Source organism: Pteropus alecto, unplaced genomic scaffold (assembly GCF_000325575.1).
Source record: "Pteropus alecto unplaced genomic scaffold, ASM32557v1 scaffold164, whole genome shotgun sequence".
Taxonomy (NCBI): domain Eukaryota; kingdom Metazoa; phylum Chordata; class Mammalia; order Chiroptera; family Pteropodidae; genus Pteropus; species Pteropus alecto.
Genome location: NW_006439568.1, coordinates 6568900 through 6585664, shown reverse-complemented (window position 1 = coordinate 6585664; position 16765 = coordinate 6568900). Strand labels below are relative to the sequence as shown.

The 16765-nt window shown below is 43.3% G+C and overlaps 1 protein-coding gene across 1 annotated transcript in view; it reads right to left on the bottom strand.

The window, feature by feature from the left end:
- SNTB1 (syntrophin beta 1) overlaps positions 1 to 16765 on the bottom strand; it is a gene marked incomplete at its 5' end in the record, with an annotated part of 199453 nt that overhangs the window by 22663 nt on the left and 160025 nt on the right. The window contains one exon of the mRNA XM_015592951.2: positions 6222 to 6361. Within this exon, the coding sequence (XP_015448437.1) occupies positions 6222 to 6361 (140 nt within the window). The remainder of the gene's footprint in view (positions 1 to 6221; positions 6362 to 16765) is intronic.

Genomic DNA, 16765 nt, shown 5'->3' with positions numbered 1-16765 from the left:
GCCCAGTCCTTATATCTCACTGACTTTGAAAGACACCGTGAGTTCCTGACAAATGCATTATTACATGCAGGACCAAATATATCCAATTATTTATCAGTCATTCATACATTAATTTTAATTATTTTCTCTAATCTTAACATTTGCTAACAATTATCAATCACTTATTGTGTCTTTGTCATATGTTAAACACTTGCATCATTGTCTCAATCGGTCCTTTCAATAACTGTATGAAGCAGAAGATAATATTGCGCCTTTCACACACATGAGGAGACTTGGATTCAGACAGATTGATATTTTGCCCAAGATTACACTGCAAGTAGAGATCTCAGGGTTCAGCTCCTGGTTTGTCTGATTCCAGAGTCCCTGAACTTCCTTACTCTGCTAACCTCCCGCCCACTAACTCTGAGGAGCACCCAACTTGGTAGAAGGAGGGGCAGGAGGCTGGCAGCTAGTGTGACTACCAGGTATATGGGGACAAACGGGATGGACAGCCCACACCTTACAGTCTGATGGAGTGTATCTCCCTTTGCATGTAGATCCTCTTGTGCTACCCTAGGAAATGCCCGTGGAAAATGCCTACATTCCCTCCAGGTGAGGAGGCCTCCCAGGCTTAGTGTGAAAACCACAAGCGATTGTAATACAATGTTTGACAAATGCAGTCGGCCAAACTTGCCCTGTGCAAAGCATGCTGAGGCTGACCTGAGGCAGCAACTGCTTTTAGCACTTAGAAACAGGTTAGTTCCTTAGGCACCAGCAATGAGCTTCGTGGTTAGTAGAAATGCTCCCGAGTGCTATCGCAGGAGAGGAATGGACGCTCCTCAGTTCCCTTTTCCCTGCTACCCCACAGGTCGGAGAACTGGGCTCAGACCAACATCACTCTTTTTACAAGCTCTGCGCTCCTGAACCTTTCGCCAACAAAGCGGGTGTATAGAATTTCTGGGTTAAACCTCCTCTACGATTCTAGAAATATTGCAACCGGAATCCTCCTTCTCCGTAGGCCTATCTCACTTGCCTATTATGACGACAATGACAAAAAACCAACACCCTTACTCCATAAGGGCAACGGTGCCTTTTTTCTTTTTTTCCTTAATGTTCAGCAACATCAAATAAGCTTTGGCTAAGCAGGAAATGTTTTCCCAAGGACTCATCAAAAGCTGAGGGATGGGAACAGCTAAAATTACAACATGTTTGCAAACCTCCCAAGTGCACTGCTATGAATCGCACCATCGATGCACCCTGAAATCTTGTAGGTAAGAGAGGGAACTGCTCGTAAACATTGCATGGCAGTCAACATCCAGAATATGTGAGCATTTCTAGGGCCCCTGCTATGAAACACAATCAAATTTTCATCTTCCGGAAAAATATAAATTAGATGTGCCTGGGCCTAAACACACACACACACACACACACACACACACACACACACACACACACACACATCTAAACAAATAAACAAATCAACTATGAAGTGTCTAAGGGAGTAACTTGATTTTGGAAGAAACCTATTTCCTACTGGCTATGGTCCCAGCTAGTTCTTGTGCCAAGGGAGACTGTATGACACACGAACAGTGCTCACTAGTCCTGCTATGTGGCAGGCATCATGCTAAACAAGGCTGGATTTATGCCATTTGCTATGGGTTAAATTCTGTTCCACCCCTATACCGCCAATTCATATGCTGAAGCCCTAACCCTCTATGTGACTCTATTTAGTGACAGGGCATGAGGGGGTGGCCCTGCTCTGGTGGCATTAGTGTCCTTATAAGAAGAGAGAGCTCCAGTGTTCTCTCTCTCCCCCAGTGCACAAAGAAGTCACGTGAGCACTCAGCAGAGTGGTGGCCATCTACAAACCCAAGAAGAGAGCTCTCACCGGAAACTAATCATGCTGGCCTTGGACTTCCGCCCTCCAGAATTGTGAGAAAATAATCATCTGTTGCTTGAGTCTCCCAGTCTGTGGTATTATGTAGTGGCAGTATGAGCTTACTTAAAACACAGTGATCGTATTTTAATTTTAATAATCACTTTGCAGTAGACGTTATAATTAAGTTGCAGGAGAGCTAAGGAAAAGTTTATACAATACACTTAGCAAATTCAAAGAGCCTCTAAAAATTCAGGGAATGAGAACATGCTCCTGGGAGGCTGTAGGGAACAGTGGTTAAGAAGGTGAACTCAGAATGGGAACCCCAGGTCTCTCTTCCTAGCTGTATGCGGGTAAGTTGGTTCACCTCTTAGTTCCTCTATCTACTTGTCTGTGAAATGGGAATAAAACCTAAATCTCACAGGGTTGTGAGGGCTAAAAGTGGGAACGCTGAGGACCACCCTTTCCCAATGCTCATTAAAGGCACATATTCCTGACCCTCAACCTGGCTGGCTGAGCCAACATCTCCAGGGCAGGGTCTTCGGGACAGGAATCTTTGATAAAGAGCCAGGTGATTCTTAAATTGGACAAGTTCTGCAAACTCAGAGAAAATCTATGCATAGTACTTGGCTTTCGTCTATTCTCCCTCTCCAAATGTTAGCCACTGGTTTCTTACCACCTGGCTTATAATAAGTCTTCACCTAACATCGTCGACTGGTTCTTAGAAACTGTAACCTTAAGTGAAACAGTAACCTTAAGTGAAACAGTGTAAACAAACACTAATTTTACCATAGGCTGATTGAAATACAGAAAGATGCCTAGGGACTCAACTCCTGTTTCTATCTATTAGCCTATGGCAAAAGTGGTTAAAGACGCAGTGTCTAAGAATCTATTGACGTCATTAAGTGAGGACTTCCTGTGTTTGCAAACGCAATACCCGTCACCTGGGATGATTAATTAGTAGACACCCTATAATAAAATTTTAGATGACATGGCTCTATATCCATAAGTAAAAATTGAGCTTACATTTAAGATTCGTATATGTTACTGTTCATAAATTAGACCTCAATAAAATATTTTTAAAAGAAATTTTAAAAAAGACAGAACTCCCCTTCTTTAGAAAAATGCACCCAAAGACAAATAATGCTACTAGACACGCTATGTGCCCAAATGCTCATGTATAAAGGACACATGGTCACATGTGACTGCATAGAACATGTGGGAAATAAAGGAAGGAGTCACTTGATGAATTTAAGTGTGTGGCTAGGGATGCAGCCAATGGAAGTACTGGATTAACCTCTGTAATAGAAGGATCCAGAGAATTCCTTTGATTTCTACCACTTCTGGCAGAAACGAATAGCCTCAGCCCAGCCTCCCACCTCAGAAAGCTGGCTTTTCCGGCAAGGACAGAATCGACTTCAGCTGGGGTGAACCCTGCTCCACAGCAACTCATTCAGCCCAGAGCTACAGAAAGGTACATCTCCCCAGCATGATTATCGGGAAAGGGGGTGTAGGAAAGGGAGGGTCTTTTTCCTTGTTTGCTTTCTGAATCTTTCTCTAGGCACAGCCCCAGAGGCATGGAGAGAAGCTGACAGTGACCAGTCTATGCAAACCAGGTGGCTGAAGCGCAAGCCAAAAAGTCAGTTAAAAAAACCACTATTTTCCCCAAGTAGATCTCCCCCTGGGTTTGGGAGACAAAGGCATTCACGGGTACATTTAGTAGGGGAGGGCTCTGAGAGATCAGCCAGGGGTTAAGCACCCTCCTGGTGGGAGAAACACTGGGATGGAAACTCCAGCTCTTACTTTTCCAGGCTGCTGCTCTGGAACAGGCCGCAAATTACCTCCTAGCTCCAGGGGATGAAGTATGAATGAATGGCCAGTGCCGCCCTAACGTCTTGGACAGACTCTGCCTAGAACCAGCTGGAGATCAGGGGCATGATTATGGGCCTAATTTTATCACTGCTGATAGGACTAATATACACCTACAATAACACATTTTTATTTTGCAGTTCAGTGGTCAGGCTGAGTCATTTGGGAAGGGGCAGCGAGTTGGGAGGTTAAGCATCACCTCTGTATCTCCTTTATGTTTAGAGGACAGATACTGATTTTTCATGCTGCATCTTTTGTTCTAAATGAGCACAGTTTGCACTGAAGGGGTTTCTATTTCCTATTTCCATACTGGATGTAGGCTTATGGTTTTAGGCCATTCATGTGCTTTGCTCACAATCCAGACCTGGCATCCCTGTGGCAGTTACGTTTACTACCCACCTCCCAAACCTCCTAAGAGACCATTTCCTGTGTCTGTGCACCCATTCCCCCCGCCCCCCGGGGTGGTGCGGGCTGGAATTTGCTTTTGCATTCACGACTTCCTTCGGTAGTGCCCTGAACCACTGAGCCCAAAGAGCCTGCAAGAAAACATCCTGCCAGCGGCCCAAGCTTTTGACAGACTGCTGTGGGACTGTGCAAGTCCCGTCACTTGCCTGCATTGGGACAAATCCTGAGGCAATTGTTTATGCACTGGGCCATGCTATCCTAGAATGGAAACTTTCCGTGATGATGGCAACATTCTAGATCTGTGCTGTCTGTAATGGTGGCCACCGGCCGTAACCACCGAGTGCGTGAAACACAGCAACCGCGTCGGGGAGCTGAAGTTCTTCAATTCTGAATGAATGAGTGAGTGGGCGAATGCACGAATGAAAGAGCAGCTCCATCAGTCAGAATGCAGAGAAACTGTGAGGAGGAAGCGGTGTCCTAGAGCAAGTTTTATTTTCAAGTTGTCTGGGAGTTACCTAAACTTTTGTTCCTGAAAATCAGTCCAAGAGCCATGAGTCTTATTTCTCTTCTTAGTAACTGGAATGCAGTGACTGTGGTCTAATCTTTCTTTGGTTTCAGTCGTGGGCATGTCTCAGAATCTGAACATCAGTGCCCGTGGGTGAGGATTGCAATGTAAACTGTAAAAAGTGATAGAGATGAGGCTGAATTTGAATGGACTGCAAGATATAGCCTGAATCTTTGCATGAACATTGCAGGCTCTTTGGATTCTGACTGTTGAAGCTTTATTGTAAGCATCAATAGTACTCTAATAGCTATCCTGCCAACGATTTTAAGGCTTAGGAGACTCAAAAATTTAATTACTCTTTTATATTATTTTATATGTTTTATTCATATCTAAGTGATCTAGGCCCGGTTCCTAGCCCTGAAGCTCTATTAACATCAGCGGCCAATAATTTCCATCTTCAGGTCACCCTCGCTGGTCTCCATAATCAGCCATGACCAGAAGTGAGAGGAGTTTTAAGGAGTTTCAGCTCTCCTCACTACCATGATTTCAATTTCATGTGACCTCTTGCTCTGCCACTGAGTCTCATTCTGTTCCCTGCCCCTGAGCCTTGACTATATATACCCTGTTTAGCACCTCAGTCTGTCGAAAACACAGAACCCATCTTGATCTATCTTTTGCTCAGGACAGATGCCCCAAAACTTCAGTCCACTATCCTCTGTCTTGTTGGACCAAACTCCTTCCAGAGTTTGTCCCACATTGTTCAATAATTCATTCAACAGACATTTAAGGGCCCAATATGGCCAGACACTATGCCAGGGCGGCCACAAGCATTATGTTAGTGTGCCTAGCTTCTAGGTAAAGGAACAGAGTTGTAGGAGTAATGAAAATTGTGCCCATTATCACAAAGCACATACAGAAAAAGCCGGCAATAGAAGCTGGGTCTGAGAGTTGTCAGTTACTTGAAGGCAAGACTCAGGTTTGATGTGTTTTTGTGCCCAGGATATAGGCCTTCAAAGAAGAGGGTGAGCGTGTGATGCATTAAGTTTATATGTCACATGAACAATAAATGTGCACTGAAGCTCTTAAGAAACAGACAGATCCTGGCAGCCTCACTTCCATAGGAAGTTTCATGCAACTGAGGAAGAACTCGTTACGGCATCTCTCACGCTGAACGCGCTTTAAAAAAGCACAGCGGAACGTTCCCATATGACATCCTTTGTGCCACCAAGTGAAGACCCTTGCTTGATAATTGTTTCTACCTGAACTTCAAGATTGTAAATACATGTGCATAGCTCATCCCAAAGGGGATGGGATGGAGACCCAGGAAGGTGACTAGGCTGGGACCATCTCATGGGTGTCACTATTCCTTCATGTTGGACAAGCAGTTTGTCCTTTGTCTCTGTGTTGCCTCACGTTTGGCTGTAACCGGTAATTCTATCTGGCTGAAAACAGGTGGCTATATTCTGGAGCAACTCTCCACTCCTGTTGCAATAGTAAGCAGTAATCGAAGGTGTTGAAATCATTGTAATTGATGAAAATAGTTTCAACCCGCAAACTCGTGACACTCAACCACAAAGTCATGGCTACCTGGTGGCGAGAAGTGGGTACGTGTGAACCGGGTTGAACCAGGCTTCCTTCCTCCGTGGCATGCTGTCGTAGATTAAAAGGTCCTTCTCAGTCAGTACCACCAGGGCTGGCTTCCACTGTCTCTCGCTCTCCCCGGGCACCTGAAACAGAAGCAGAGAACTGGCAAAACGACAGCCTGAGAAAAGAGGAACCAGAAAGAAGCTGGCACCTCCCCAGTCAAAAGACCCAGCAATAAAAGTGCCTTTTGGTTCAGGTTGTAAAATAAAAAACGAGAAGAAACCATTCCTTGTCGTATGATTCTTGATTCTTGAAAATATGTTTTCTCAAGGCCTTGGTATGTATAGTCAGTGCAGCCGAGAAGCAGCCCAGCTGCGAAACAGCTGTCACCATTTCTCACCTGCCAGTCAGCATTGAAATCTTTATTTTACAGTGGGACGCAGATGCTTGAGGACTAAGTGCTCCCAGCTGGTTCTCTGGTAGAGTGCATTGTTTTTCTTATGAAATAGTAAGATTTAAAAGCTTTGGAATAAATATCCAAAGCCTCGGGAATTGAGGCGAATGTCTGTCTGAACAAGTATGAGACATCACAGGCTCTTCCCCCGGTCTTTCACTCTCGGATTATTTTTGTGATTCAGGCACCATCTTGAAATTCTCTTGTTCTGTTGACTGTTTCGTTCTATTCATTGCAGATCATTCTTTAACTCACGGGCTGAGATGAACTGGCCAGGATACGAGAGGATGCAAACATCAGTTGCATGATTAGGCCTGATGACCCTTAATTTTTAGTTGACCTGGGGAGTCTGTGTAGCTCAGATCTTACCATCCTTGTCTGCCCAACGTTGATCCCATCATACTCCCTAAATGGTCTCCCATCTATAAAAATATTCTCCTTCCAATTTGAACTCCAGGATAAATTTCGATGCTCAGTTTGGAAAGACTCGGTGCTCCAGCCTTGCTACTCAAAGCATGGATTGTGTTTCAAGAGCAGCGGCATGACCTGGGAGCTTGCTGGAAATACAGTGTCAGGCCCATCGCAGACCTACTGAATCAGAAATTGCATTTTAACAAGACCTTCAGGTGAGTCATGTGCTCATTAAAGATTAAGAAGCACCGTTCTAGATGAACTTAAGACTGTCTTTGACACTGGCAACTAATTCAGTGCAAACCATACCCAAAATCTATTCAGAATTTAAATAAATGAGCTAAATTAATGATAAAGGCTAATTTCTTCCCTTTCTAGTCTTATCGTTAAAGAATAGGAAGTGCCACAGTGAAATCTACATTGAGGGAGAAGCAAGTAATTGTGGCTTTAGGAATGAGTGAGGAGAGTTGAGAAGATGTGCGGGTTGGTACACAGGTGATGTAGGTGATGTAGTTTTATAGGCTGCTTGAGTCTGGGTTCCTGCTCCATTATTTATTGCCTGTGTGACTCTGGGCAAGTTATTAGTCTCTATGCTTCTATTTCCTCACTGATAAAGATAACATCATATAAAGTAGGGGTTCAGAGTGCTGACTCTGGGGCTGGAATGCCGTAACATAAATCATAGCTCTATGATTTACTAGCTGTGAGATCTGGAGCAAGTCAGCTAATCTCTTCGTATCTCAGTTTCTGTTTCGGTAAAATGGGGAAATAATAATACTTAAATCAGAGGGTCGTTGTACAGATTGAGTTTAAAATGTCTAAAATGCTTAGCCTGGTGCAGAATAAGCATCATTTTGAGCCTAAGTAGCACGTAGCTCATAAATGCTACAGTGGAGATAAAATGAAAACAGTGCATGTAATGTGCTTGGCATGGCACCTGGCAGATGGTAAAGCTCTCAGTGAAACGTCGAGTGGAAAAACCGTGGCAGACTCACCGATTTCTAAATTTGCCAAAAAATGGTATTCTTTGGAAAAGATAACAACAATATGACAACGTACTGACTTTCCCTGGGGAAAAGTATAAGGCAAGCCCAGAACATCTTCGGTGCTGACAATTTCAATCCATTCTCCTCACATCCTTTTCAAAGTTCTCCTAGGAAGAACTCATTGCACAATGATTATGTTTATTTTTTAATGCCCCTTTCAACAATTCCAAATGAAACCTTCCTTTCAGGAAGGAAGAAATCCTCTGTGAGGCTATTTACACTAGAATGTGAATGACTGCCTGGTTTATTTCTTCCTTTATACATTTTGTGCCTATTTTAAAAATCCATCCAACAGAACAACGGCAACTTTAAGAGACCAAAACGAGTTGTTAGAGAAGGCAATGTACCAGACCCTACAAGGTGAATAAGATATGGTCTCAAGGCATAAAGTGTTGCTTTTTTTCTTGGGGGGCGGGGGTTGGAATAAATTTTTCCCAGCCTCTACATTAAACCTAGTAAATTACTTTTCTAGCTCATTAAGCAGGACTGGAGAAGCTACAAACGATCCTCCCAAAGTGCTTGTCTTACTTACCTAGTCAGATCTGATCCATTAACTTTGCCTGGAACCCGTCATTTCAATGTGAACACAACTCAGCGTCGTTCCTCAAAAACAACATTACGTTTGCAAAAGAAACCTCAGCAGTAAATACCAGCAGTACAGTGCAGACCTTTCTAAGAGTGGAGTTATAAACTCGCCCATATCAAGCTATATAGATAGTCGAGAATAATCCCAAGGCCCTAAAGAATTCGGTGGTTTATCAAAGAGCCCTGTGTGAGTATGTCATCTCCGTGGGGAGAAGACTCGGACTGGGCATTCCCACCGTTCCTGTGTGCAGAGTGATCATCTTAACACCCCGTGAATGCTCGAAGGCAGAAGTCTGCCCATGAAGACATCCGACCGTCCGGGAAGAAAAATTTCATGTTGAAGAACAGGTCTCCACAGCCACACATCGGGCCGCGTGAGTGTCACATCACAAATTCCTTCGAGGACACTTTTCTTCAGGCTCGAGCGTTTGTGCTGATGTTCAGTGACAACTTCCATTACAAACCCAAATTTCCCGGCACCCAAAGATTTCCAGTGATGACGCAGAGGTTCTGGGGACGTGTCTGCATTCTGTGACAACGTCACTCCTGAAACACATGTGATGTGACTGGCGTCTGGATCCCGGCTTCCTGCCTTCAGATGCCGTAGCGGTTTCTGAAGAACTGATCATGTTTCTAATGAGAAGAGTGAAGGGAAATAAACAGGGGAAATGGACATTCCATTCTGAAAATATTCGGAAGCTTAACTGCGAGCCGAATGCTGCCCCTGTAGTCACTTCTGCAGAACATGAGAGAAAGAGTTTACGAAATGACAACGGGAGTTTCAGAGAGAGCGGGAAGAAGACACTGGTCAGAATTGAGGGAAGTAAATATAAGAGTATAAAGTCAACAGGTGTACATCTTAAACTTACACACTGTTACGTGTCAAATATATCTCAATTAAAAAGAAGTGAGGGAAGTAGTCACTGAGTCCTTGATTTCACACAGGTCTCATAAGTCATCTAGATCAGCAGCTGTCAGACTTCGTATTCATTGGCCCCTCTGATCAGATTAAATCACAAGGCACAGAACAAAATGTAAAACAACTGGAAGAGGATTTGTATGGGGTGGCAGCCTGGTTGAGGTCCTAGACTTTCTGTCCTTTATCCTATCGCCACCCACACCTCGCAGCGGGGTTCCTAGATCTACTGGAATATGGTTTGGAAATTGCTGACGTGGCTCCTCTAAAATACCCAGAAGCTGCAGATTACATTCAAAGACAATTTTACCAGAACCTTTCAGTACCCTTTTTTGTAGGTATTTCCAAAGAAAAGAATGATACTGTTGCCTCTTAGGCAGAGTTGCAAGGATTCAACGAACAAAAGCACAGAGAGGGCTTAGAAAAGTGTCTTGCATTCAGTAAACAAGCAAGCCTTAAAAAATATTAGCTATTCTTACTATGACATTAAAGTAAAAATAAGTGATTATCACGTTAAAGAGTTGGGCAAGAATTACTCGCCTTTGTGGTTCCAATGTCCCCATCTGCCAAAAGATGACACAAGACTAAATTATTGTTAACAGCGTCTCCAACTTCAAAATCGATTATGTTTTTCAGGTTAAATTTCCCTTCTGCTAGATCGAGACTGCTTTAGTTACTGGGACTCTTGCTTTATGTCTCTTCTTTGTTCCGTGGACTCTGTTCGTAGAACAAGGAAACAATGCGTGGGTTTGTTTTTCTCCCCTCATGCCAACTCACTCTTCCTAACATATTAATTTTCTGTCTTCTACTTGAGCCTAGTGACATCTCGGCCATCGTGATGTTTCAGGGCAATGAACTGCAATTGCCTACAGTATTCAGAACAGTTAACATGCTGTGCAGGGTTGTCGCCTAGGAGCCTAGGTGTATAGTAGGCTATACTGTCTAAATTTGTGTAGTTCACTGATGTTCTTGCAGCGATGAAATTGGCAAATGCCACATTTCTCAGAACAGAGCCCCGTCATTAAGCAACACGTGACTACTTAACAGCTATAAGCACTTGTTCGCTGATGTGTAATATGCTAATAATGGCCGCCTATGCATATTTTAGAAGGATTGAATGAAACGATTTATGTAAAGCACTTCCCATATGACAAATACTGGAAATGTGGAACGATCCGCATCACACAGCTCAAGTACCCTCTCTCCTCCAGCTATCCTACTCAAGAAGAAGGTCTAGATGTAGGGGGAACAACTACTAGCAGAGTGAAAAATGGTCACCAGGGAAGAGGGTCAATCACAACTTTTGTGTGGGAGATGATGGTTATCTGGATAACTTTTTATTTGAAATCTTCTCACCTCAGGTTTCTAGGTATTTAGAACAAAGCGCAGGATACCAGAGTAATAATAATGAGCACTTATCAATTTCCAAATGCGTTTTAAACAGTAGATGAGTAACCCCTTCGCCACGTCTCAGAGAGGCAGATAAAGATCACCTTCACTGGAACGAAAGAAGAAGAGGAACAACTGTAAATGTGTCCACAAGGCACATGGGGAACGTGCCAAGCGAGCCCCACTCAATCTATAACTCTCTTTCAGCCCCGTGGCCCAGTAATTGGGAGCCAGATGGGACATCTACACTTGGATGCAGAGTAGAATGCAAAGGAAGAAGGCAAAGAAGGCTAGAAAATAAGTCCAGAACAAGGTTCTGTGGAGCCGCAGCTCCCAGGACTAATCTCGTGCCCCTCACACAATTCCCAAATCATCTGGCACCCGCGTCGCTCATGGGCTACAAGGTTGCTCAAAGAGGGGAGCAGACCGAGTGACCCATCCTGTCTGATGTATGTCAAGACAATAATGAAGACTGTTAGAGAAAGCAGAGTGAAAAATGTGGAATGAAAAATATCGTCTGCCTGTGGCACATTTAAAGAGGGTATTGTTTTTATACGCCAACCCTCCCATCGACCAACAGTGGCAGCTCCCAATTTTAGGCTTGATTCTTCCTGCCAAATTCTGAAACCAGCCCTGTATTTCTATAAGCCATATATAATAAAGCCTGAGATTCCATGAACGCTCATCGGAGGCAACGTATAACTTCGTATGTGAGACTTTGGTGCTTAGGTTCTAGATGAGTCACCTCAGGCATCAGCACGCCCTTCTGCAAGGCTCTCGGGGAGAAACTTTCTTCCTTCTTCCTAGCTTCTAATAGCTACCAGTGTTCCTTGGCGTTTTGTGGCTTGAAGCTGTATCGCTCTCATCTCTGTCTCTGTTGTCACATGGACTTCTTTCTGAGTGTCTTCGTATGACCTTCTTATAAGGAGACCCATCGCTGGACTTAGAGCCCACCCTACTCCAACACGAAATCAACTAATCATATCTGCAAAGACCCTATTTCTAAATCAGGTCCCATCATGAGTTCCCGAGCGGACATGAATTTGGGGTGTGCTCAGGGGTAAAAACAAAACATTAATCCTAAGAAAATGGTCGGAATCCAGTACATTTTCAGTTCTCTTTTTCCCTTTGAACACTTGCAGACATACAGTAGATTTTTGAAAGTTATTTACTGGGTATGCAGAAGGTCAAATGCTAATGTGCTCTAACAGAGCCTTTGATGGCTCTATTAAAAGTGATGCCTTGGTCCCTGGGATTTCATAATAAAGCCAACCTTAGGGCAGATCACACATACCCAAGGAGATAAGTGCGCAGCTAGGATTTTAAATCTCCTCTCATCATACAGAATCACGGAAAGAGGAGGCAGGAGGCACATGAAGGTCAAGTCCCCATCACGACCTAGAGCATTCCAACCACACGAACCTGGCCTTTCAACTGTTTTGCCTCATTTGCTTAGTGCTAATGAGACACTTCTTCAATGACAACATTCTAAGATACATTACAGGCAATGATTCCAAGGTCTCTTCTTGCTTTAAAAAGATTGTTGGATTACCATGCATTTTACTGCAAGTTCAGGCTAAACACAGTCAAGGTGGACTCATAAATTGGAAGAACCAGATCCATCCACCTGAGCCTGTGCCTCAGTAAGTTCGGGGTGGTTTTCCAGCCTGCATCCTTCTTTGCCTCTTGAGAAGCTGAATGACAGCCTCGCAGGAGCAGCCTACTCTCTACCACAGGGAGGAGGAGGCCACCCCACACCCCTCTTTCTGCCCACCTCAACCTAGTAACTCCCCCTCCAAGGAAAGAGGTGCTATTACTCTAATTGTTCCGATCAAGGAACTGTCATTGAGCCTCTTTTAATAGCAGGCATTGTCCTGTTTGTCAAGGGGGGGTGTCTGTGGTCACTACCCAAATCCCTGTATCTGTGTGGTGAGAACATATATGCTGGACTGACTTTAGGGACAAAATAATCATTTTGAGCCACATGATTGATTTGCTTCTGTAGCCAGCATCCTATCTTTAAGACAAGGTGCATCACTTCAGCCAACTTCTACATAACTTGACATTTATCCGAGTTCAGCATCAGGGCTTATTGGGCACTTGCTCAGCTGTTAATAAATGTATTTTTTTTCTTGTTTTCTGTTAGCGCATCATTCCCCCTCTCTCTGCTGGGGACCCCAGAAGGGAGAAGGAGTGAGTAGTAACATCAGCCAAATCCTACTCTGAATCCCCCCAGCAGTCAGCATTCTGGTCATGAACTTGGGCCCCAAACTGGATTCCGCTGTGTGACCTCCCTCCCCTTGTCATGTCCACTTTAAATAATTGTTCCTGCACATTTACCTTCCTCCATTAGAGTTTACAACTTATTTTCTCCCTCCCTCCAGGAAACCCTTGGCTCCAATCATGGAACTCAGCTCCCTCAGGCATCTTTCTGGATTAGAGGTCCCCACCCTGTCAGTCTCTCATTACTGAGCCATGGCTCTTAGAAGGCTACCTCACCAACCGTTCTATTTAGAATCAAAATATTTATTTGTTACCTCCTCAGTGCCCCCTTCAGTGCCAGGACAGAGCGACTCTCTCTGGACCACTTTCGAACGCCAGCTGTTGGAAATGGTGACCTGCCATTTGTATGAAATGAATTCCTCAGAGTGCTTCATAGCGGTTTCATCTTGTAAACCTGTAAACATTCCCTTGCCATCTTGTTTACGTGTTTGCTCTGCTCAACCTTTTCTGAGAAAAATCCCAGCGTAAATTTCAACTCCAGTGCCCTGCCCGGATTATACACTATTATAATTGAGTAAGGTCAGAATAGTTTGAAGTTTGCTCTATCTTTGGGTCTGTTAAAAATAGTAGTAAGTTAGGAGAGAAAGGTTTAGAAAGAATGTGACATATCAGATATTGAGTCATTTAAATCCGATGGTTTAAACATCTACAAGACTGGAAAAGAATTTTCTTTATCAAGGACGGGGGGAGTAAACATGTTTTGGGCGCCTACTCTGTGATAAGCACGGTAAGGTATATTGCGCCTCTCTCTCCCCCAAATTCATATGTTGCAGTCCTAACCCCCAACATGACAGAATGCAACCATATTTGGCAATATGATTATTGCAGATGAAATTAGTTATGACGGGGTCATACTGGAATACAGTGGGCCCCAATCTAAGGGGAAACTTGGACACAGAGACACACACAAGGAGAACACTAACTGAACAGTGAAGGCAGAAATCAGGGGGATGCATCTACAAGGCATGGAATGCCTAAGATTGCCCGCAAACCACCAGAACCTAGGAGAGAAGCGTGGAGTCGTGAAGCCTGCTGACACCTGAATCTTGGGTTCCTAGCATCCAGAACTCTGAGACAACACATGTGTAGCAGCTTGCTATGGCGGCCCTAAGCAAGTAATGCGAGCCCTGTGCTACGTTTTACTTCCCTTATTATTGTCCCCCGTTTACAGAAGAAGAAACTGTGCTTCCGAGTGGTCATATACTAGCCAAGGTTACATAATTAGAGTTAGAAAGCCTTCTTGAGTTATATACCTTCTTGACTTCAAGGCTGTGATATTTTCAGATCACAGAGCTGCCTCCCATAATAAAGGGAAAGGGGGATGAGGTGGGAAAACAAGGGGAGAGGTAGGAAGGAAGACAGCTGGGAACGCAGCGGTAATGTCTCTATCTAACTGGAGTGCAAAGAGTCCAGCTCTGTGCCACTGTGCAGCAGGCTATGTTTCCCCTTGGGGTCCTTCATTTTTGCCCTTTTTAACCTCCTGGCACAAGGGGCTTCACTCAGGGCAGACATCAGTTTAATCCAAGTTCCTAAATTCCCCTCCAAATAATCAAAGCTCTTTATTCCCCAAGTCTCACATCTGATTAAAGTAATTCAAGACTAAGGTGTAAATGACTCATAACCCTTAGTATGGTGTTCTCTAAGGGATATTTCTATTTATAACGAGTAGCTGGGGCAAAATTAGTCTGTTCTATTCACTCTTCATTGCACAATTGAAGGGTTAGTAAATGAAGCATAGTTTGTCCTCCAAAGGTGGTGAAACATTCCATTATACTATAAATTTAATTTGCATTTTTTTTTTTATTTTAGCAAACTCTATTCTTCACTGGTGGTGTTCCCCCCAGTACATTGCAAATTCTAAGATGCTTGATGTCCAACTTAATGTGCAATGCAGTTTTAAATCAACCATATACGTTTAGCAACTATGAAAATGTGTTTAGATATTTGTAACTACCAAACTTTTCTAGATATTTGCATCACTAGGAAGGTAAGTAGCTCCTGACCTTTCTAGTTCATGGCTTAGAAACCACTGGATTCCAAACAGATGCTTTCAGCAATGTAATAGTGGCTGTTATTAACCATAGAGTCTTCTAGACAAGGAGTCACAAATTCAAGGATTACAGAGGACCATATATAAGGGGGAAAAAAACCCCTAACTTTTGAGTAGTTTCTTTTCAACGTTAGTTTATCATTACCTTATCATTGCTAGGAAAGACTGTAGACACAGCATTGCCAAATCTCCAATTTTTCAAAAGAAGCCATAAATGTGTGTTCTTTAATGTGAATTCTCCCTATATTTAAAAGTTGGTATATTAGTTTCCTCTTGCTGCTCTAAGACATCATCACATAGTGGTATTTATCATCTTGTAATTCTGGAGGTCAGAAGTTCTAAAATCATGGTGTTGTTGGCAGGGCTGCTTTTGGAAGCTCTGGGGGAGAATTCATTTCCTTGCCTCTTCCAGCTTCTAGAGACTGACTGCATTCTTTAGCTCATGGCTCCACATCAACTGCCTTTTATCCTCTTGACTCCTCTTGATCACCTTCTCTTGACTCTGACCCTCCTGCATTCCTATTATAAGGACCCATGTAATTAGATTAGGCCCACCTAGATAATCCAGGATAATCTCACCATCTCAAGATCATTAACTTAATTACAACTGCAAAGTTCCCTTTATCACCTGAAGTATCATATCCACAGGTTCTGAGGATTAGGATGAGGCCATCTTTGAGGGGCCATTATTCTGCCTACCTCAGTTGGCAACTAATTCAAGTTAGAAAAATAGTGTATGGGATGAAGTGATAGGAAGTGTGGCATCTCTTTTCAAATCTCCAGCACAGCACACTCTCTCCCACATCCTACCCCCAAAACGGTTGATGAAGAAAACAAGAAGAAAAAAATATTGACAATTTTTTAAACTGGGATATGTGCAGCTAGAGGTTCATTATTATTTTTATCTTTTCTTTTATGTAAATTTTAAGTTTTTCTGTAATAAAAAAATTAAAACGTAAACAATATGGAGACCAAGAGAAATATACCTGCAAGCCAGACATGGCCCACTATCTGCCACTCTGCTGTTAAATAATGAGCATCTACCTGTTGAGAAATATACAACACACATGAATACAATTGCTGCAGAGGCATTCACAGATCTAACATACAAGGTTTTGATGAGTTCCTAGTCTTCTTTAAAGGCCTCAACATTCTGCTAAAGTACAAGTGTAATAATCTAAATTAACTGAAGGCTGAGGTCTGAGAGTGGATATTAGCTACTGAGAGATTCTCAAAGGCAGCCTTCATCTTCAAAACCCTGTGTGTGTGTGTGTGTGTGTGTGCGCGCGTGTTTCATTCATAGTGGCCTAGCTAGTGGCTCCCTTGAAGGAAAACCATCTTTGTCTCTATATCAAATGTGGATACCAAAAAAAGTAAACTTCTAATGCAGGTGATATAAGTGAAGGGATAGGG